Genomic DNA, 22,915 nt, shown 5'->3' with positions numbered 1-22,915 from the left:
AAAATTCACCATCTTTATTGAATTATCACTACTCACGATGAACTCGATAGCGTTGATCCTAGCAGTATGCAGGACACCTATCATATATGAACTCAGTTAAATGACCTTGCTCTCCATGAGTTCTCGTAGCTCAGTGGATAGAGCGCCCGCCCGGTATTCGGGAGGTCATGGGTTCGATTCCTGTCGGGGACTCAGAATTTTTCTTTGTCCCACGCTCGTGTCATGTTGATTAATTCACCCTCACATTTTCATTACCGAGCTTAAAATTCACCATCTTTATTAACTTATAACAACGGTTTTTACTGCAGACTGCGAGGAAACCATGTTACTCTTTGCTTTAGCTTAAAATGCGTTGCCCTTGTTCTGAAAAGTCTCAATACTTTTTTACTGCAGACGGTGAGGAAAACACTCAACTCGTGAATCTTTGGTTTAACTTAAAATGTTGAATTTTATTTTTTCCATAGCGTCCCTTTTCACTCTGAAAGTCGCCGAGCAAATTCCTACCAACTTCTCTTTTTGAAGTACAGCTTTCACCGTCTCAATTTCATTAGGGAGCTTAAGCAGTGACGACGGCTGGAAAAAAAAAGGACAAGTTTTACCTTTGAATTTCGCCATTATCTAGAACTGCTCTGCAAGCCGAGCGGTCTAAAACCCTACTCAAACTGAAGATGTAACGCCAGCGAATAATTCTAGAAGAAAATACGAAAAATTAGCCGTCGTGGCTCACGTTTTTCAAAATACCCAAAACTCGGTCATTTCACGTTGTTTTGCAGAGGACGGCAAAGAAATGTACAAAAGTTTATAACGCACGTGCACAGCTATTGTTTTGCTAATTTACCTTTTATTTGACGGCGTTTTCGTTGCCGTTGTGGTTTGCTTAAGCTCCCTAATGATACGCGTTTCGATTTTTCAGGCTCAACGAGCTCACGGAGCCAGCACTGGATTCTCTCTTCGCGATGAATATTTTCAGGGTCGAGTTAACGGGCGCATGGATCATGTGACTTTTGAGCGGTGGGAGGTGATTTGGCACAGGAATGGATTTTTCTTAACTCCTTCATCCTTTTTGGCAGTCTTCGTGTACATGTTTGTTGTGGTACAAGAACGCTTGCAGGATATTTCATGTCAAAATCACCTATCGGTCCCCGCCTAAAGATTTTTTTGTCTGGGATTTCAGGCGCTTATTTCTAGGGTTTTTTGAGTTCATTTTATAACCTCCCCTCAGCGAATTGTTAGCTCCTAATGTTTTCATTTGGTAGACTGGGCAACTTGGAAAATTTTAAGTGTCCATTTCACCCACTTCCAAAACAATCAAAAGACAAAACGAGTTGAGAGAATCTGAGGTTCTCTTTCTGTTTTTCTTTTATTTCAACTTGCATAAAGGCGAATGACAAAAGGAAAGCGAGAAGTTGAAGAAACTCTCATAAAACTGAGAATAGAATTTTATAGTAACGCACTTTTTTCCTTGTTTTCCTCTTAGTCAAGAAAAAGAAATGATTACAAAAAGCAGCCTTCTATGTGACTCACCACGTGGTCGAAGGAACAAGAGCCTGCTGTTAAGTGCTTCCAACAGAAGGCCTAAGCCGAAGAGTTATTTTTTTCAGAAAAGGTAATTATGCTCCCGTAAAGGAAGCTTTCGTTGGTATGGAATATAGCCGCCGTGACGTCACAGGAAAGTGCTTCGAACACTTATTACGAATGGCAACTGTTCCTTTGAATGAGTTTACTCTGGTATACATCTTAACTTAACTTGTGTTTCGTTAACCGCGACTGGTATATATAAAGTCTGCAAAGAAATCACTGGCAAGAATTTTAACACACGCTTATTATTCTTATTTAAAACTGGGTCACCTTTTCCTATACCTTTACAAAGAGCAAAATGAGCCACGAATGGACGAAGATCCAATGCTAAAATTGTTAAGATACCTTGACGTATAAAAATACAATTCTAAATTAAAAATTAAGTTCTTCATTTCACCATACTCTTCTTTTTTAAAAAAATAAATTGATTTTGTAAATAAAACTGTTTTTGTGATTGCTATTTTGACAGAACGTTTTGCCATAAACAAACATCCATCAAAACTCTTGCTCAAAACGTGACCGAGTCCTTGATAAACACCGTTTTTTTTTTTTGAATTACTTGTTTTCCTCCAGTTCACAGGAACCAAAAAGAGTAATGTTCCTAAAACGTTTTCACATAATTCTGTCCGATGCTATGCGTTTACAGAAATCATGTGATGTACTTGAAAAGTAAAGACAAAGCAAAGGAAAGTAGTCATATCAAATAAATTGGATGCTTTTAAATGTTGGGTAAGGTTTTCTAAATGGATTGATGACCGGGAAACGGTAATGACAGACGTTTAGAGACATCCGTTAGTAGCTGAACTGTGCTAGTTGGTGTTTCCATGGAAACAACATTGTTAACGTCCGTAACTTTAACCATTGGCGTGGTAAACTGTAACGAAGTCATGTTACTCGGAATAGGTGTTACCGTGTACATTTCAGTGTGGCCTACATCAAGCATGGTTGGAACTTGAACGGATAACGCCTGCTGTACGGGGCTAACTTGTTGTGATTCTCCCATTGCCACCAAAGATGGCGTCGCGAGAATCGATTGGTGAAGTGATGTATCCACATGAGCAGGCTCTGGAGTAGGCGTGAGGGACCTAGGACTGTACAGCATTGGAGTGTTGGTAGGTTGTCCGACCGCCATCTTCATAAGCTGGTCGGGTGAGGGTGTTGACCTGCCAGAGGGTGGGGTGGGCGTGGCCCAAACAACTGATGCCCCGCTACCCGCTGATGCGGGGATCTGGAAAAAGAAAGCATTGCTCGGACGCACGTTACTAACATTGGACGGACGTTCCGTTGCGGGGAGAATGGGCACTGGTGACATCGCGTGTACGTTGTTGAAAGAATTCAACGCGGACCCATTCTGAAACTGGACGGGCGAGGGCGTCGCAGAAGCCGGACTGGAGCTCTGTAACGATTCGGAGTTCTTCCAAGGGGACTTGACTTTGCGGTAGTAGCTAAGTGGTTTGAGAGGGCTCAAGTCATCGATGAGACTAGCCTGAATAGCAACAGAGGACTGTTCTACGAGTGCGTCATACGGCAACGGCGATGAAGACTGATGAACCATCATAGGGCGACTCGGTCCTGCTTTGGGAAACGCCTTCTCCAGCTCGTATTCAATGCGCTTCCATCGCTCGTCCTGTGAATCAAAACCTCGCTGCTCTTCTAAAAGTTTCTGTTGTTTCTGTCTCTCCAGAAGAATCTTTTGTTCAGGCGATGGTTGATTAAACTTTCTACGGGGGCTTGCTTGTTTTGGGCTGTTAAGTGACGAGCCCTTTTTCTCTTCTTGAATACTCTTGAACGGGGAGGTCGACGAGTGGAAAAATCCGCCATCACTTTCTTGTTTGATCGATGACACGTCGTCGGCACTTCGTCGTCGTTTGGGTTCCGGAGCATCTTCGAGTTGTGTTTTTCCTGACATGAACAGTGAACGTCGACTCTTCCTCGCATCAAAATCGTCTGAGTGTCTACAGGCAGAAAGGAGCTGAGACATACGTGAGACGAATTAAGGAGAAATAAATTCACAATTAGAGCATGTGAAAAATTGCTTGGCTTTCAGTTCTTAATATACTGAGTTCTGGTTGCTGAAGAACTGCACTTGTAAAGCAAAATGAAGTGCGAATAATTTTAAAAAGGTTGAGGAATACATGAGAAGAACGATCCTAGGTACAGAAAAGTTTGAATGGAAATTTCTTTTACGATATACCAGCAAGCAAATCGATGACTGATAAAAAAGTAGCCGAACAAATCAGGGTGACATGACAATCACTTCAACTGGCGGGATTATTGTCGCTAAAATTTCCAGACTGGGTTATTTGCGAAAAGGGGAAAGAACATTACAGCTAATATCGATAAAACAAAGAACCAGGCATCAAAAGGATATGATCAGGGTATTGTTGGTGCAGTTTCTTCAACTCTGCTCGGAATTTAGCTTCTGTCGGACTGGCTGTTGATGGGTCAATACCTGTCAATCACAGCAGAAACCAATATTAATCAAGGAACAATCATTTAACAGTAGCTTCCTGAAAAGTTACCCGAAAACTTTGATGGAACGAAGTGACCGGATACCCTACCTAGCGCTCTTCCTCCTCGAATTTTAAGCGGCCAAGGCATTAGCGGTTTTCACACAAACAAAAAAATTGACTTGTGGCCAAGTCTATAAACAATGAATCAAGGCAAACGTACGTCATTTACAACATGTACAATGTAGGTCAGTCAGGTGCGTTTTCCCGCGCTCAGTAGCGATCGCCTGTTTCTGCCGCGAGTTCTGATTAGTTCATTTCCTTGTTTGTTTTGTTCTGATTGGCCAGGGAGTTTACTTTGGCTGTCATTCACAACGATAAACAACCCTGTTTAACACTTACTAAATGAAGCTGCCAGCTCTTGAACTGAAAAGCCGTCTTCCTCACAATCACGCTGACCCCTCTTCTTCGTACTCAGAACTCTCTCAGAACGTGAACGCGGCAACTTGCTTTTGCTCGTTTCCGTGTCTTCCGATCTTGCCCTGAACTGTTGTTGACTCGGTCTTCGTCTGATAAAGCGTCCTACAGCACCTGGTAAAGTGAAACAACGTGATTTTGTCTTAGATTTTAATTTATGGTGACAAAGCCACTAAACATTCGTTCGAGAAACTTCCGAAAATTCCACTCCGGACGTCATTGATCGTCAGGAATACTCTTAGTTCTGTGTGAACCCTCCCAAAACCTCGATTTTGCAGAAAGTCTTGTTTGGAGCCATTCTCCCAAGGAAAATAACTTTGTATCTTAGGTCAATGACGTTATTAAAATTTGAGCAGTTACAACGAAATCAAGAAACATGAAAAAACAAAGAAAGAAAGAAAGAAAGAAAGAAAGTCTGAAATTGCTTTTGTCACGCAATCCGCCGACTATAAATCTGTCATGCAATCTCATGTTTACTTCAGTTTCAAAGCAACAAGGCTTTAACTTCTCTTCTCGATGAAACCAGCTCTCCAGGTCAGTTGAATCCAAGTTAAATGAGAAAAAAATTACAAGGTTCTGAGCATGGTCAAACTTACTTTCCTCTTCTTTATCAATCTGCATAGCTGCATTGTTTTTTGCTGCACAAACTCTCTTTACAGCCGGTGGAGTTTGGGCATCATCTAGGCAGTGACAACGAATGAAAATCAATAACCAATAATGAGCGATCCCCACCGAGGGCCATTTGTATTAATGGTTATGCCTCTAAATTCATTGACAACAGGTGCTAGTAATAATTTTATTACTGTTGTTAGGACAACTTTTGTGAGAGAGCTGGAATAATTCAGCAAACAACATCATCATACCTTGAGTGTTGGCTACCAGTAATTCCAGTTTATCAGGATCAACCCCAATCCATCTAAAGCCGGGTTTCCTGCCAGTCTGAATGCTATGGATATGGACTTTCTCTATCAATTGAAGGCTCGACAGAATGTTGGCAATGTCGTAGAGTCGTCGAACTTTGGCTGAAAGGCAAAGAAAGTTTTATGTACAGCTCAACAAAGGTATTTCCTGCTATGATTGTGTTGCACACAATTCGCAGGGATGAAGTGCCAAGGGAGGTTTGAATGATAATCAGGTACAAATTTGAAATGAAGTACTAGTGTCATCTTAGAAGTTGTGTGGATTGGAAGGCAGGAAGCTGGGATTAAAGGGGATGGGAAGACTATGGGAGGCAGTAGAAGAGTGGGTGGAAAGTTGGTCATGATCCTCAAGTGAATGGGAAACAAGGTACATGTAAAGGTAAAGTCTGCATACAAGCCAAGTGGCCCATCAGACCGGAGCTTATCCTGGTTTCTTCAGCATGAAGCGACTGGGAGTATTTCTACTCCCCCCTGGATAGGATGCTAGTCCATCACAGAGTTACCCCCTGCCATTAAAATTGCCAGTACCCATTTATACACCTGGGTGGAGAGAGGCACTGTGAGAGGAGTGTCTTGCTTAAGAACACAATGCAATGTCCCCAGCTAGGGCTTGAACCTGGACTGCTTGATCCGGAGATGAGTGCACTAACCATGAGGCCACCCCACCTCATGTGAATGGGACATAAGAGAGATAGGGAATAATAAAATACACTATTGCATATTATTATAATGGCAAGGTAGTCTTGAAGTGAATCTGGGTGTTCTGATCAGTTCTTTCCTTGTAGAGATTTTGCTGCATGGACTGTTTTCATGGAATTTGACATAAGCCTTGTATTTTTTTCTTTTCAATTGCCATATAATAAACTTCTCGCTAACCTAGCTTGCTTGAGCTGTAGTGGCACAGCTTCTGACCAATATTTCCCAGTTCGGCTCTTGCGCTCGGTTGGTAACAGGTTAATATTTTGCATGGTGAAAACACAAACTGGCAGAAGTCAGCTCACTAAGCAAGGGGTGGGCACCAGGAATAAAAAGTGTCAGAAGTGGGAAGTTATATAGTTGAATCTGGTTTTTTGAACTCTCAGGGGAAAAGAAAAATAGCTCAAAAATAATAGTGAGCACTGAGGTCAGCATTAACAATGAAAGTAGTAATATTACTAATACATGATAAGTGCCATGGAATGCAACTTTTTTTATGTTAATTACATGTACTAACACTTATACGAGATTGAAGTGTGATGAAAATCAGAAAGGGCCAAATCTTTTCTGACAAGATCTGATGTGATGATGATGTCAATCTTTCAACTCCAACAATGGGTTTCAAAATAACAGGGTCAAAAAAAAAATCTATAGGAAATGGGGTTTGAGATCAATATAACAGGAGATAAGAGAAGTAACACAGTTCAAATTAACCAGTTCAAATATGTGCTCAAATTCCATGAGGTCAAGATATGAACTAATGCACTACAAATGTCTTACAAGTTTGCTTGCTGATGCAGCAGTAACCGTTTATTTGAAAGTAATTATTGTTTCAATGCCTAATATCAAGTTGTTGCATGTAGTTTCTTACTTTTGTATTTTGTTTGGCCTTCTTCTTCTTCACCTATGAGTACATTTGCTGCATCCTCCAATGTAACATGTCGTGTCTGCATAGCAAACAAACAAATAGACGTTCAACAGTTTGTAAATCTGTAGTTCATCTGGGTGAGAGTAGTTTTGAAAAGAACTGTTGTTGGTGATTGATGTTCAGTCAATGATGATGCTGCCAATCCTAAGATATTGTACAGGATGCTTATCTCTTGAACATCATCGACTAACACTAGTCACTTGACCCTGAAGATGACTTCCGCTCAGGTTGTCTCCAACAACAGTTCTTTTCAGAACTACCCTCACCCGGACGATCACACAAGATGAACTACTGAACTCCAGGGTTCAAACCATTTACACTGTATTAAGTTTGTAAGGTCTGATTGGAGAGTTGTGGGATAACCAAATTTTATGAAAAGCATTTAGTGTAATTACTTTTTTGGTGGATGCCATGCAATGACTACCATTGCTTGTACTTACCTCAGAGACTAGAAACATCATCAAGAATTTTTGACTAAGGACCCCTAATGACTTGTCTTTTCTACAGTATTCACTATCTGCTAAAAACAAAGGAACAGTTTACAATTCATTAAAGTAAAGCTTAACATATTCTGATTTTTGAACTTACATGTAAGATTCTCATTCATTAACAAAGCCAATCCTCACAGAGTGTATATAACATGTGTTGTCTCTCCATAACCTGGTTAAATGTACATATGTATATGGCTTAGCTCCAACAAGTGTGTACATGTAGCTTGATCCCTGATAGCAAGTCTGACTGCTGTGCAGCGTTTCAGGGTTTCATGAGTTTGGCCATTAATTCACAAAAAGTACAGTAGTAAACCATTTGAGCCAATTGTAGTAAGTGTAATCATGAGAGAAAGATTTCTAGATTTTATCAAAACCTTGGTTCCTACTTAACACATCTACATGGTACATTTACATGTAATTTTTAATTACATGTAGTAGTGCTGTAAGATCTCAGAAAGCTGGTCAGCCCAGTTGACTGAACTCACATGAATAAGCTCTTAAGTGACGCACATTGAAAATTGTGTCCCTTAACCTGGAGCTAGTGGGCTTTATCCTTCACTTGCCTGATGGGCAAGTGAAGTTTCTCAGAAAATGTTCAAGGGAATTTAATTGTAGAAGTACTGTCAGTAAGATCTATGAATTTTGGGGGCTAGTGAAAATGACTTTGGGGCCAGCAGCTGAAAATTGGTTTTCTTTGTACCCTGCAAGTGCTGGATTTTAAAAAGCCAGGCACCTGTACATACCTTTAAATTTGAGCTTTTTATTAGCATTATCCTCTGCTGAATTGTCTTGCATGGTTGAAGGTGGTGGCATGGGGCTGTTGTCCAATTTGGGCATTGTTGGTGTTAATGCTTGGACAAGGGACATGATATTAGAATCCTTTGGGAGTATCAACGGCAACTGGGTTGGCATAACTGGAGCCTTGGCCTAAGACAGAAAAATTATATTACAGACTCTTAATTAATGAATTCTACATGTACACATAAACAATATACATTGCAAAGGAGTGAAAAAAAAAATCTAGTTATAGTAATAGCCATCTCTTATCTGTAAGCCCATAAATGAAAAGCAGACTTGCACATAAGCTCACTTGCTTACTGACATGTATTTTACATGTCATGCAAATAATTTGATAAAAAGGTTTTTTTGAGAAAATTCATTTGTACATGTATTTCTGTTACACAGCAGTATATCTCAAAACAAGGGTTCTGGGGTGAAATAATTACCTTCTCCTTTTTCATTTCTTTGGTTTTGGGATTTTCCTTTCCTGAAGTTGAGGGCTTTAATTTTAGTCCTTTTGAAACAGCATAGTTCTGTTTAACAAAAAATAAAAAAAATAAATTAAACCTACATGTACATGCATGTAAATACAAGCTTGATATACATGTGTATAAATTCTTATACAGATGATCATATATATCTATTTCTTTCAAGCTTGGTGCTTTAATAAGTACAATTAACACCTCAGATTTTTTTTACTTACTATTACAAACTCAACACATGCCTAGCAGTGTAAATGCAGTGCATCTTACTTGGCAAATAAAAATTTCTTTAGGCAAATGGTATCAGTGTTCATACAAAAGCACCCTTTTTCAGAGTCAAATTTTCAGGACTTTTCCAGATTGATTTTCCCAGGACTCTAAAATTCGCGTTAACCCAGGTTTCACTCCCTAGATCTCGATGTTTATTCTTCTTACTGTCTGTCATACATTTCATTTTATTACTTGAGTTTAACAGATTTCTAGAACTTTCCAGGGCCTTTTTCCAGGGCTGTCACTAAGGGCCGTAACCCATAACACCTTTTATGGCTGAGTATGCTTGAGAGGCCCTTGATGTTACAGGTGTGAAGATCAAGGCGACAAGTGAGTCAAAACTTAATAACAATCCTGTTTTCCAGGACTTTCCAGGACCCATATGAACCCCAAGTCTATATTGAGATGCCATTTATGAAAAATTTATAACAATTTATTACATTGTTGTACCTTTAGTTTGATGAGGGTAGAGGGAAGTCTTGATTTGCCATGCCAGATGTATCTGTTCTTTGCATATCTCCTGATTACTTCCACACTTTCTAAAACATTAACAATGTCATATATACGTCTTCTTTCCACACCTGCAACATAATAATATTGTTTTAAATGTAGTCAAAAAAACCTAATCCAATTCCACTGTTTGACATGCATTTTATCTATTCTCTTAACCCGCTTACATCTGTTTACTGGGTCTGATGTACGGTATTTGAACATTTTGCTGAATGATGGAAAATCCGATTAAACACACCAACACTGGAAAACATCTGAGTTATCTTGGAGGGGTGTATGGAAACCAGAATAACAAATAGCAACAAATAATCATTCAATAATCACAGTTGGCTTAAATACCTGTACAGTTAGCCTACATACATGTTCTAACCAGATTACTATTTAGGATGGTTATGATTATTCAGTGACTTTTTGCTGTTGCATATTTGTTATCTGTGTTTTCCAGACAGAAATCTTGAAGAGGCTAAGGCTACATTTTCTAACTTGGATAATAGGTGGTTTAGAGTCTACAACTGTAGAGAGACATTGGATTGCAGCCATTGGTCGGCTTTACAGCTTGTATGACATGTCATTGTGGAGTCAGTTTCAGCAGACTGTTAATTGCAGATGTTAGGTAGTATTGTCTGGCAAGCAAGCAAGCAACAATCATGATTTAGTAATTTCCTAGCATTAGCTATCAGTGGTGGCTACTTGTTTTATTTTGATTAAATGAAGGAGTTGTTTTCTTACTTAGGTCTTTTGCCACATCATCTAGCCCAATCTCAATAAACTGATCCACCTTTGGGTACTCTGGGTATTTTGACAGAAACCTGTTGCAAAGAGAACAGAGAAATGTTATTTGAACATACAAGTGCAACTAAAAATCGAAGCATATACTACAAATGTTACATATTTTACATGTACGCTTTCCATAAGCACCAGTATTTCACGAACGGAGAAAAGCGCAAGCATTAAGGCAGAGATCTCAAAAAAAGAGCAAAGTGCCTTTATGTCACATTTAGATCTGGACAGACGAATACATGACTGCTATGAACATTTCTGTAACGCCACCTCGTGGTTGATATGCCCGTGAAAAATCATTACATTTTTACTTGATTGTTGAGAAATCGAAGGTTTAGGAAAATTTGACGTAGTGTCTCCTGATCAAAAGAAAATCATCTACACGTAATATAACTTCAATCAAAGAACACATCAGTAGCTTTTTGGCTAGTAACCAATTTGTTTTCAGTTCTCATTACAAATTCAAACATTGCCACGTCTAGCCAAATTTGGCGCTAAACGGTTAACCAGGCTACAACGCTCGTTTCACTTACTTCTGACACAGAAGGCCAAGCGACTTGTCTTTGCGGCTAATAGTGATCTTGCTCCCTCCATAATCGACTTGACTAGAGTCTTGATTTACGGTTTTGTCGCTCCCGAGTGCTTCAGATTGTCTTGAATTTGAAATGAGCGCGTTAGCTGCCGTATGAAGGGTCTCGAAGGTGTTAAAACTTTGACCAGGAAACAGTTCTCTTTTCTTGATTTCCCTATCGCGAATTGCCGGACTAGCAGCACTAACAAGCATTTTAAGATTAGCTGTAGGAGTCAGTGGATCGTCACTGGTTTGATTTGTCGAGCTCTTTGCTGTACCGACGACCTTTGGTGGAGTAGCAGGAGGTCCTTGATTCCAAACACTATTCAGCTGACTTTTGCAATCCTCGGCAGTGGGCGCTGCCATTAGTTGTTTCTCCTGCACTGGTGACCCATCAGCGACCACATTAGTCCCTTCACAGTTTGTAGCTATACAAGAAAGCTCCGCCAACGAAGGATATCGCCGCAACGAAAGGGAGTGCGATGAACTATTGCACTCGCTTTCGGTAGAGTTGGCAATGTGATCTGTATCTGTTGTATAGTCGTTATCCCAGTTTTCAGGAATTAATAGTGCTGGGTTTGATTCCATAACGTCCCTAAAACAATTCCAGAAGAAGTTAGTTTAGTTAGGCCGGCAGAAAGAACAAACGGATGAAATGTATTCTGAATTTACAACAATATTCATAAGTCGTTACAAATGTCGGCGTCTAGCTGGCGCGTCCTAATAGTAACGGAAAGTTGTCTTCGATTTCAAACTGAACAGATTTCCAGAATGTTATACAATAACTGATCAAAATAAAAGTATTATAGTCATAGAATGACAGATAAACCTTGCAAAATATCCAGACTGTGTCAGAGAATTTGTAGCAATTTTTAAGACTACAGAGTGAACAGGCGGGAAGTGCTAATCTCAGCGTTTGTGATCGCGTTACTACATTGGGTAACTTACCTCTGTTCCAAAATGTCTGTCAAGTTCTCTTCGAAGACAACGCCGTGCAACTTTGTCGATAATTCATGTGGGTGTAAAATCACTTTAAGGGCAGCAAGAAGCTAAAGTAACTGAAATATCACCTCGCCTTTCTTTCCCAGTACAATGAATCCGCGTTTTAAGCGGTTGTGAGTTTTTGGCGCGTTCAATTTTACGCGGGGATTCGGCTCGTCACCCAAGCTCCACTATCATCCAATCAAACTCTCCAATTTCTATCATGTGACTTGTCCCTGTAGTCTGGCCAGGCAGCCTAGCTAGATTTAGTCTACTCGCAAATTCAAATAAGCCGTGGTTACCAAGCAAGCACGCTTCGCGCGCTCCGACAAAATGGCGGCTGCAAGAAGAGGTATTGAAAAAACCCTACGTTTTGTGCAGTTGTCATGTTAAAGTAATGTGATTTACTGGCTTTATATTATCTTTAGGAATTTGGAGACCGTATAAGGAGCTTCAGGCAAGCGTGGAACGAGCTTTATATAAGAAGAGTCCAGAAATATACCATGAACTTGAAGTTGCTTTGAAGAAGTTCAAACCGGATTTCATTTCTTTGCTGAAAAATCCGGTAGGTGTAGATTGCGTTTTCAAATTGTATGATATAAAGAATGATTTTTTTTGAAAAACTCATAAATCTATAGGAAGTAAAGCTCCTTTCATGTCTAATTAAAATCGAAAGAACTGATGAAAGAAATGTCTATTAATTTAATGAACACACTCGGTTTTAGTCTGGGGCCGGAAGCAGGATGGACATCTTTATGCATCTTTATGTAGATTATTAGCTGAAGTAACCAGCCTTAATTTTAGTGTAGGATTAGGTAAAGCGATCAGCCTGTTTGCAGTTATAGTTTAAGATCATTAAAATAAGTTCTTCTAATTTTAGAAATAATAAAAAAAAATTTTTCTGAGGTTCTGTGAAGTGATACAAGTAGAAGTTTGAGGGTGGTAAAGCGGGGGTATAGATCACGTTTCACGGAAAATAAAGCAGCCCTTTCACAATTCACGAAAAATACATCATTGGCATTTCACGCTTCACGGAAAGTAAAAGAGAACGTTTTGGAAAATCATGGTTCACGGCGACTATGGAAATCGCAATTCATGAGGAAAAAATTAGCCATTTCACATTTCACGGAAAAAAAGGGCCGATCACAAGTCACGAAAATACCCTTTACCACCCTCAAGTTTGGGAGAGAGGGAAATGCAGTAGAAACTTGAGCCCCCTCAAACTTTTGCAACTGTTTCTATAACTTATATTTAGTATAAATCTACTAGTGTTCTGTCACCAATGGTGTTCTCATATTTGCTATGCCACTCACTTGCTATTCTGTTGTTGCGTTCGAAGAAAGCAAGCCTTATTTTGGCCTGTGGCTTTCCAGAGTTGGTTTCCCTGTGCACAGTTATATTCTGAAAAACTCCACATTCCTGTAAGGACACCAAAGTGGCCACCCCACTTGATTTTTGCAGGGGCATGTCACGGCCAGTAAACTGGTGCTGTTGAACACTAAGACATGTGATTACATGTGATAAGACATGTGGTGAACTTGTGAGCATGTAAGCAGTGAGCATGTAAGCAGTGTACTGTTGAACACTAAGACATGATTACATGTGATAAGACATGTGGTGAACTTGTGAGCATGTAAGCAGGCCATGTCAGCTTGGCGTTGCGCTGGATCTTTTTTTGACTTCTTTCCATTCAGTCGCCATGGGCTTCGCTATGTTGTGCTCTCAGCGTTGGATATTGGTGAATATAAACGCTTCGATGGTAGCATTAATTGAAATCTGAGGGAATTGTCCTTGTTTATTTTGTATGTTAACGAACATGACTTTGAATCGCCTTGTCTTTGGAATGTTAATTGTGGGAAACCAGCTGTATTTTGATTGCATTTGTTGATTAGTTCCAGTTACGACAGATACATGTAGCTCAGTCTTTATCCGTTCAAATATTGTTTGGAATCGGCGGGAAAAGATCCATAAGAGTGTGCCTGAACCAAGGAACGGCAAATTATGTAAATTCTGTCTACTTTATTCATCAGGGGAAATACTCGAATCAGTCACGCAGTTTGTTTACGTTGACGATAAATGAGCACACGAGTGTAACTGTTTTCTTATATTTGTGCTTCCAACTTAAGATAATGTATATAAAATATGCTTTTTCAAATTAACTATCACGCTTAAACATTACCAGTTAATGTGAGAAAATGAAGCACAAAATTTGAGTCTACGGAAACTGGCGCTGTCATGCAATGAATCAACAAATCATAGTTGGTATAGGGACCTCTTAAACTGGCATGGACTTTGACACTATGATATATCTAAAGCTTTAAAGTCAATCGTTAAAGCGCAGTTAATGGAGCGTGACGCTATTTACGTACAGTCACTAGCTTACTGTTGTTAAACGTAACGCAATAGAACTGTTACGCGTTAGAACATTATAGAAGTCTTTCTTGTCTAGTTTAAACAATATTCACAATAGCCTTTCACGTATACATGTTGCAACAACGTCCGGTTTAACTATATCATGCTTTTTGTATGGCTAGTCTTTTAAATAGCCCCATTCTTGTTTCGTTCAAGGCCGCATGGACTCTGTACGTTTCATGGTACACGATTTTATATTGGTTTAAACCTAGACATCAGTCTACCTATAAAAGAGGCTTAGCTTGGACTTTAGCATCATTCGCTCGTTATATCACTACTGTAACTTTTAGTTAGCCCTCGAAATTGTAACTCCCACCCTTCCCTCCCTTTGGAGGTTTATTGTCGTTGTTCATTAATATAAATAATAAACTGGGGTTCACCTCTCGTGCCACGCTATCGGTTAAGTCTTGCAGCGACTTCCCCAAGCTTCGTTTTCGCTAATTTAGTGGCGCTATTTAACGCTCTTTTATGCCTCTTCTTGTCCGATCCAGCACGTGCCGGCGGAGTCGGCTCGTAGTGCTGGGGAGATAAGTAAGGCTTGAGAACTGTCTACACTCTAGCACGATGCTGACCGGAGGTCAGCTCGTAGTGCCGTTTAGAGTTACGCTACTAGGACGCGCAAGCTTTTGGCCTCGCCGACTTGTCCGATCCAGTGCAGAATTAACCGCTGGGGAGATAAGTTTGGCATTTGGTCACGCAATGGAAGTTCGTCTGTCACGCCGATTGCGGAGCGGTGTTCCCCCCTTTACGCCATAGAATGCGTGTTTATTGCTTGTGTTTGTTGGGATAATTAAAGCATTACTCCCTAGGAACTGCAACATTAATGTCTGTAAAACCTTGGTTGTCGATGAAAAATGTTAATTTTAGCAATAGACAGAAGTTGAAAGTCAGCTGTGAAACCATTTATTTAAGGTATATATATTAAAGGGACGGTGATGAATGCACTCTCATAATCTTTGATTACTACTTGTAGATAGTGAGTAGCCTAGCAGTGCGTGGTTGTCAACAAAATGTTGGCTGCTTCTTTACATTTTTGAACTGTCTGTGAATAGTGGTGTAATGAATCATATTCCTTGTGGTTCGATTCAATTTCAATTATGGCCTTTCGATTTTGATTATTTTGATTCAGTTATGCAAAATATTGATGTTTTTTTATTCTTGCAACATGATACACAATGTAAACAACCTACAACCCTAAACTCTCAATTTGAGGATACAATAGTAACAGGAACATTATTAATCTATTACAAGGATGCAATTAAAAAAAAAACATGCAATTTGTCAGTTTTCATCTTTGAGTTCTTTCTAGATCTAGTGCACTCTCAGATTTTTCTCTAAAAAAAGTAACTTGTCTACATGTTCACTGTGCAAAGATGACCTCTGAGCAGACACCAGGTCCCCTGCAGAAGAGAAAACTCTTTCACTGGCCACTGATGTGGCAGGGACACATAGATATCTTTTGGCCAACTCAGACAAAATAGGGTATTTGAGCTCATTTGCTTTCCACCACAACAACGGATTAGAGTTCAATGACATGGTTTATGCACTCTGCTGAGTAAGTCATATCTAGACTCTAGAACGTTGATCATGTGTTGAAACCCTTTATTTTCCACAACTGAATAGGGCCTCATGTCCTTTGCAATAAAAGCTCTGATAGGCTTCGTTATCGCTGTTGCCCTGTTGCCTGACCACGGCAATGTATTCATAACATCCTGAATTTTTAACTGTCCTGTTCCAGTACTGTTTTTTGTACCCGGTGAAGTTTTTACTGTCTTTGAGTGCAACGCTTCTGACTTGTCATCAATGCTGTGTTGACGTTTTAAGTGACAGTGCGCTCATGCTTGAAGTTGAACCGGTATAATACTTGAAAGTTGCTGAGCAAATTTTGCAGGTAGTTTTAGATTTGGCTGTTGTACTGTCTTTAGCCAGAAAGCCATAATATTTCCATACAGCAGATCTAAAAGAAGCAGGTGGATTCACAATCGCTTGGTCATTTGTCGCCATGTTTGAGAATGTGACAATGAACTTGTTGCACATGGCTTGCCTTATTTGAAAATGTTCAAGGGGTGGTAGAAGGGCAACATTTTTACCAAGCAACACAAAATGGCACAAGAACTGCAAACATCTTTGCTCATCAATCAATAACGCACATTTCAAAGAGTTCTGGATTCTAATTTCACAATATAATGACTCACTGAGGGTACCCAGAAGAATGGTATGCAAAAAATTGAACCAAAATCAAAAAGTGGAATCAAAGAATCATGAATCGAACAAACGGTCATAATCGCGATTAATCGAGGATTCGATTAATCGTTACACCACTATCTGTGAAGAGGATTTAGATAAAGTTTTAATGACCAGTAGATTTATACTAAAATGATTAGATCATTTGCTCTAACTTGATTTCTATGTGTGATAGTTTACCCAGGTTGTGCTCTTGTCAACTGTATCACGTGGTATAGATCTCAAGCTCATGATAGCAGCTACAATTCAAGAGAATGGCATTTTTGTGATAGAATGCTTGCTAGTAGATTGTATATGTTCTAGGGTAATTTACAAATGTATTTCCTTGCATTTGCATTTGCAGCACATGTGAACCAAGCTTTGAAGGGTATTTCTTACAGGGCATTTATTACAGGGTATTGCATGTAATACTGCCTTAGAGTGGTATAATTATGCAATTATGCAATTATGCAATCATAAATAAGCAATAAATACGAAGGGTTAGTTTCTAATATTGAGAACATAAGCATTACGGGTTAAATTTGACGTACCTTTTCAATCCCTGGATTATGAATGTCTGCCCATACATGCAGCACTCTTTATAAAGTAAAATGTAGTCTACGGATTTGTTATCTAGTACATGTAGTAAGGATATGATGTACATGAAGGTAACAAAAAACTGAAAACTTTACATGTACATCAACTGACCAGTGTAGTTCAAAATTACCTCATGCCTTTGTTTTCTAGTGAAATTTTAGCTGGTAATAAGTTCTGTTTCAGACAGCAAAATTAGCTTGTGGCTAGCTCTTGGTTGTGTCTGTGATGTAGAGCTTTATTTCCACTCATTCAACTTTGCACTTGTAGGTAAAAAACACAGACCACCGAGAACAGTTGAAGAAAGCTCCAACCACAGGTCTTCAACTTAGTGGCCACCCAGAAAAACAGAAACTTCCAGAACAATTTGTTCAAGAAGCTCTCATACTTAGTGACATCCTCGAACTAAATGAATTTGTATGCATGGAGTTGCTTTTTGCTGGGGAACAACAGCAACCCAATTTTCCTGGTCTGACCAGGGGTTTAGTGGCAGTCCTCCTATATCATGATGGACGCAGGTGTTTGGTCAGTGCTCTAAGAACTTTAATCCAGTCTCGTGAAGGAATAACATGGTCGCTAGGTCTTGATGACGATATGACACAGTTGGTAACAAAATTCACAGATGAACTCTTGGAAGAAGGTACGACTAGTAGTTAGAATTGATGGTGTTAAAGTGTTGGTAGTAACTACAGTATGCAGGGTTAAGATTTTCATTGATTTTCATTGAGCTAGTCAGCATTTTTTACAAGAAACCCGCATCAAAATGTTTGTCCCCGATCTTTTGCAATGCCTTGAATGCAGGGCTATCAAGCTTCGCATTTACAAGACGGTGGATGCAGTACATGGAAAGAGAACACGCTAAACAAGTGCTCAAAACAAGATTTTATTTCACTTACAGTACTTTACTCATTTTACTGGCACCGATACTCAAGGTAGTCAGGAATTTATATCAAACTTTTCATTTAGTTGATTTAGATGGATTGATATGGTGCACATACTGAATGATTGTACATGCATAACCAAAACACCGTTCATTGTCCTTTACTGAGTGATCGCCTGACTCTATCTATCCAGGAATTACCTCTTTCATAGCCAGTGCTTGGCGACAACCCTGACTATGGAAATGAGCAATCAAAAAGTTTTCCTAACTGTATTACCAGCAATCAGGTGGTGTTGCAAATCACCGAGTTATAATACCATAAAGTTTGGACAGTAGTAACTTTCTCTTCTGAAAAGGTTCTTGCAAAGTACTTGTAGTGAAACATTTTACTGTTGTATAATCAAGAAATCAAACTGGCATTTAGCGTAGTGCCAATCATTAATTATAATAAAAAATTGGTTAAAACTTTAACATTGCAATCAATTAGGTAACCAGGTGATCATTGCTTAATTTCAGAACTGTGGGTTGTCATCTCAGTCCGCTTAGTATCTATTTATTTTATAACTTCTGATCATTCTGCTACTTTGGATAGTCATTGTTATATTATATGGGTTTATTATATGGCTTGAGCTTGTAACCAATGTAACATGCACTCTGATTCACACCCTCTGATTTCACCCTCTCATTCTAATGCATTATCCTCCTGTAATGCCCGTGGGCTGATAATGGGCTTGTAACAACAAAGCAAAAAGCCATAATTATAATAAACAACTTAATAACATCAAACGTTTGGTCTCTACAGAAAATCTCAAACCATGGCCTTGCTGTATTGACCTGGCTATTGCTCGGTCATTATGGCAAGGTCTCAGGAACAGTCAGTGTGAGATTTTTGCCACAAGACCTCACTCTTGGTTAATAAGTAGTTAGTATCACTGGCAGAGCTCAAAGTATATATTGTATACCAGGGTTGTCAAAAGTAGCTGGCCACCAGTGAAAATTACCATCAATTCCACCTGGCTTACAAGTGTACATGTACATGTATCTGTTGAGTGTTCTGTATTTACATGTACTCTTCCAATTCTTCAGAAAAGATTGCAAAATCAGCTGGCTACCCCAAAAAATATAGCCTCCTACTTGAAGACTTTATGAGAACCCTGTTCATACTACAATATGTAATGTCTGAACCCTGTGTAATGATTTCTGTAAAGTTTTATCCCCCTGTTTTGCTTTTTCAATGCCTCTGTCATTTCAGGTTTAACGACAACAATTCTTCAACAACTTGATCAGCTTGACATTCAGAAAGAACTTGACAAGCTGGAGAGAGGACAAGCAATAGGGGATGAACGACATAAGCAGCAGCTCATTGACTTTATAACCGATCAGAGACAACTCTTGGCTGAGTGTTTGTTTTGTCTTGCTTCTCAATCACCCCTTCCAAGAAATGACTGTCTTCAACTGTTATCCTTTCTGAAGAAATGTCCGTCTACTGATGCCGATGGCACACTGGATAGTGTTACCCTTACTCTTTTGATGGCTATGCTGTACTGTGTTAATGTTGATCCTCTTGATGAAGCAGTGGAGATGCAAACTTCCCTCCAAGGTATGAAATATCATGATAGTTTTGTGTTTAATAGAGATCAATTATCCAAGGTCTGCAGTTTTATCAGTAGAACTTGTTACCCTTAATGATCAAGGCATACAGTAGGGGACATGTTGCACGGACATGAAGCAGGACATGTTGTAGTGACAGTTTTCCTCGTGTGATATGCCTGTTTTTTTTTTTTGTTTGTTTTGCAAGAAAGTTCTGTTGTGGGGACATAATTTTGTCCTGCAACATGTTGTATAATATTCAGCTGGTTTGAATTTGTGCATCATGAAACATGTCGCATCATACAATGTACATGCCAGGCCTTCTGATATTATGTGATGGTGTGATTTCACACAATCAATCTCAAGTAGCATCTGGCTGGACAATCATGGAAAATCGCATAATTCATGAAAAAACTGACGATTTTAACAAAATAAGACTAGTTAACGTTTTATCTGGAAATATGCAGCATCTACATGTCATTTCAAGATGATTTGCCTTAAAAAAAGGCTTTGAAAACCGCCTATGAAGTTCAATTTCGTAAACAATGGTAGTTCAAGGCTTCCCTTGAACTCCGGGGACTGGCACTAGTTGTCAATCTCAAAGAATTGCTTATTGGTTATGGTGTACACAATCCCTTTCGTTGCTTGGGCCAATCAGAATTGCCAGTGTATATTGACAACATAGGATCAAAGCAATGTTTATTTTGACAGCAAAATGTAGCTTCTTTTTTGGAATAATTCGAAGTTTGTAGTGAAAACGCCTGCTTTTTCTTTGACTGAAAAGCCTAAATCACACCTTCTGCCAAATTTTAAATGCGAAAGATAGGGCAAGAAAGTCCTCTTCCACGTGGATATTAGGCTGAAGATGCAACGTTGTGATTGATCATGTTGAGAAATCCATGGTGGACAAGTACCTCATGTCTTTTTTGATCACAATTTATGCATAGATGTTTAATTTTTGTTCCTTAAGTTTAACTTTGTCTTTGGAGCAGCCCAAAAGTGTTTTTCATCTAATGAGACCTAGTAAAATATGCTTAAAATAGCTCAGGAAAAAATTGCATAATTTGCATAATTTATTTCATAATAGCTCATTCTTATCGGATGGTCTGCCCTGAAAAATTCACATAATTTCTCTTTCTTTATCACACCCTATCAGAAGATCTGTTAACATATACATTGCTCTTGCAAACTGTCCCTGCTTCAACACCAATTTTATGTGTACTATCCCGGCAACATGCGTCCTATGCCTAAACATGAAGTGGCTTGTCCCCACTTCACATCCCACAACATGTCATGATTATGAGCTCTAGATTCCTATGTGGTGAGCAGTTGAACATATCATTTTACAGTGTTTGTGAACAATTTACATTATAGTTGAATTATTCTGTTCACTTTCTCTTGCAGAGGAAACTTTTCCTTTGTTGTCAGACCATAGCTTTATTCCAGAGTTTCATCAGGAAATTATACAACAAGGTTCATGGGAGAATCAGGGAATGTGTGCTTGCGTCCAATTTGCTTGGGCATTGGCACTGCGTTCCTGCAGCCAGTGGCCAAATGCTGTAGGGGCAGTTGAAGTGTTGGAGGAAGACGAAGGAGTACTTGATCTGGCAATAGATGAAAGTGTGTTTGGCTTCCTTCGCTACAGTGTTCTAGGGGCAGCTAATTTTCACCAGGAGGTACATGTACAAGGACTTGTAGATTAACGTTTCAGTTCAGGAGATAAACCGTTGTAAAACTGGAAGATTGAAAACTAAAAGTCATTTACATTACATCTGCCCTGATTAAAAAATAAAACATACCTTGTCTAAGGACAAATTGCCGCCTTGGCCATACTCTCTCTCCAAGGGAATGTAGCTGGGCTAGAGGGACTGGCCACTTTAGATCATATGTAACTTAACATGGGCAAGTCCAGTAACCAATAATGAGAAACAAGAACTAGCCTTTGTAACACTTGTATTTCAAAGCAAAGTCTTGGTCAAAGCAAAAAGAAATATTGAACTATCCTGTTTGCTTTAGTCAGTCTGCAATTCCAGGCTTAACTTGAAATGCAGGTGTACTTTGTGCAATGAAGTGGGCAGCAGGATATTGGATGTAGAATTTCAATCTTACATTACAGGGTCCGAAATTGCGCTTTCCTGGTCACCAATGCGACTAGAAATTTTGCACTGGCGACCAGAATTTCGCAACTGGTTGCCAGCGGGCAATTAACTATTTCAAGCCACGATAATTACACAAACTTTGATTTTCAGCCAAATCAATTAAAATAAAATTCAAAGCCGCCCGCCAATTGGTCACTTACTTTTTACCTTTCCGCTACTTTTGAAGTGTAAAACCGATTTTCTTGTTATTATAAATCTACCACAAATTTTCACAGCTACGATCAATGCGAAGCTTCGCCACTATGTTTTTTCAGCGGTTTCCCATAACATTCGTATTGCAGGCACAGAAGGCCATGTGCGTTCTTTCACCATGAATATTTATTCAGGCGATGCGGTGTCCAAAGATGTCCTGAACTCTTTCCGTAATTTATTACAAAGTGGAGACGGAACATCCGTGAAGAAATTAGTGGAAGATTTCAATATTCAACACGGCGATCCGTCGATTGTCTTGACAGAACGCGAAAGGAAAGATCGTTTTGCACATAGAGCAAAGAACCAAACGGCAGTTTTCAGTCGGGTACATTTCTTCTCCAAAAGGTAGAGACAAGAGAAGGTATAAAGTTGACTTAAAACATTTGACAGTCGCACGAAACTGCATATATGGCTGGTATTCGATTCGTTCGTCGTGGTTTTTCAGTGGTAGGTGTATAAATAATCAGCTTGTTTGTATTTAATCTTATCATTAGCAGAAAAATTGCCATCATTGCGGCCTTAAACGCGTTCTCTTCATTCTGATTCTTAAAAGAAAAATTGGCGACCAGAATTTTCCATCTGGGAAGCAAAAATTTTGGTTTGTGTTTCACTGCAAAGGAAAAATTTTATTGACACTTTGGCGACCACATTTTTCCATCTGGCGACTGAAAAAAAAATTTCAGTCGCCAATTGGTGCCTGCCTAAAAAAGGTAATTTCGGACCCTGCATTGTACATGTATTTAATAAGGTATTTGTGGTCATCTTTTTGTGTTAAAAAAGAATAGTTGGTTAAGAACCGAATGTACCAATGGAAGAGAGATTTTTATGGTAACTTACTCTGGGTCTTGTTCATTTCCAGGAGTACTATATTCAGAGATTACACAGCTTAGTAACAGGATTCATCGTCAAGATGCCGCTGAAGGTACTTCAGAACACATCTGCATTATTCAT

The 22,915-nt window shown here is 39.3% G+C and overlaps 2 protein-coding genes across 2 annotated transcripts in view; one reads left to right on the top strand and one right to left on the bottom strand.

The window, feature by feature from the left end:
* Positions 1-818: 818 nt before the first annotated feature.
* Positions 819-11,964, bottom strand: LOC145479649 (uncharacterized). The gene is made up of 13 exons (XM_081458061.1): positions 11,882-11,964; positions 10,896-11,528; positions 10,312-10,391; positions 9,523-9,653; positions 8,767-8,853; positions 8,284-8,467; positions 7,490-7,566; positions 6,993-7,068; positions 5,369-5,527; positions 5,102-5,185; positions 4,431-4,619; positions 3,950-4,030; positions 819-3,561 (listed from the first exon to the last, which is right to left on the bottom strand). The coding sequence occupies exons 2-13, from the start codon at positions 11,519-11,521 to the stop codon at positions 2,318-2,320; spliced, it is 3,018 nt and encodes a 1,005-aa protein (XP_081314187.1). The 5' UTR covers positions 11,522-11,528; positions 11,882-11,964; the 3' UTR covers positions 819-2,317.
* Positions 11,965-12,216: 252 nt separating this feature from the next.
* The window catches only part of LOC145479629 (nuclear pore complex protein Nup205-like), a 36,377-nt gene continuing 25,678 nt past the window's right edge, over positions 12,217-22,915 (top strand). Inside the window, exons 1-6 of the mRNA XM_081458040.1 lie at positions 12,217-12,266; positions 12,343-12,479; positions 17,414-17,783; positions 19,276-19,623; positions 21,018-21,289; positions 22,824-22,886. Coding sequence (XP_081314166.1) covers positions 12,248-12,266; positions 12,343-12,479; positions 17,414-17,783; positions 19,276-19,623; positions 21,018-21,289; positions 22,824-22,886 — 1,209 coding nt within the window. The 5' untranslated portion in view covers positions 12,217-12,247. The remainder of the gene's footprint in view (positions 12,267-12,342; positions 12,480-17,413; positions 17,784-19,275; positions 19,624-21,017; positions 21,290-22,823; positions 22,887-22,915) is intronic.

The sequence above is a fragment of the Orbicella franksi genome, chromosome 2 (assembly GCF_964199315.1).
Source record: "Orbicella franksi chromosome 2, jaOrbFran1.1, whole genome shotgun sequence".
NCBI classification, from domain to species: Eukaryota; Metazoa; Cnidaria; class Anthozoa; order Scleractinia; family Merulinidae; genus Orbicella; species Orbicella franksi.
The sequence above is the reverse complement of the archived record's forward strand: the minus strand, read 5'-3'. Positions and strand labels throughout refer to the sequence as shown.

Excerpts from the sequence above, each read along its gene's own strand:
- LOC145479649 (XM_081458061.1), bottom strand. The coding sequence starts at position 11,521 with ATGGAATCAAACCCAGCACTATTAATTCCTGAAAACTGGGATAACGAC. Across the intron at positions 7,069-7,489 it reads TGATGTTTCTAGTCTCTGAG|ACACGACATGTTACATTGGA; the intron begins GTAAGTACAAGC and ends TTTGCTATGCAG. Across the intron at positions 5,186-5,368 it reads ACTGGTAGCCAACACTCAAG|ATGATGCCCAAACTCCACCG; the intron begins GTATGATGATGT and ends GTCACTGCCTAG.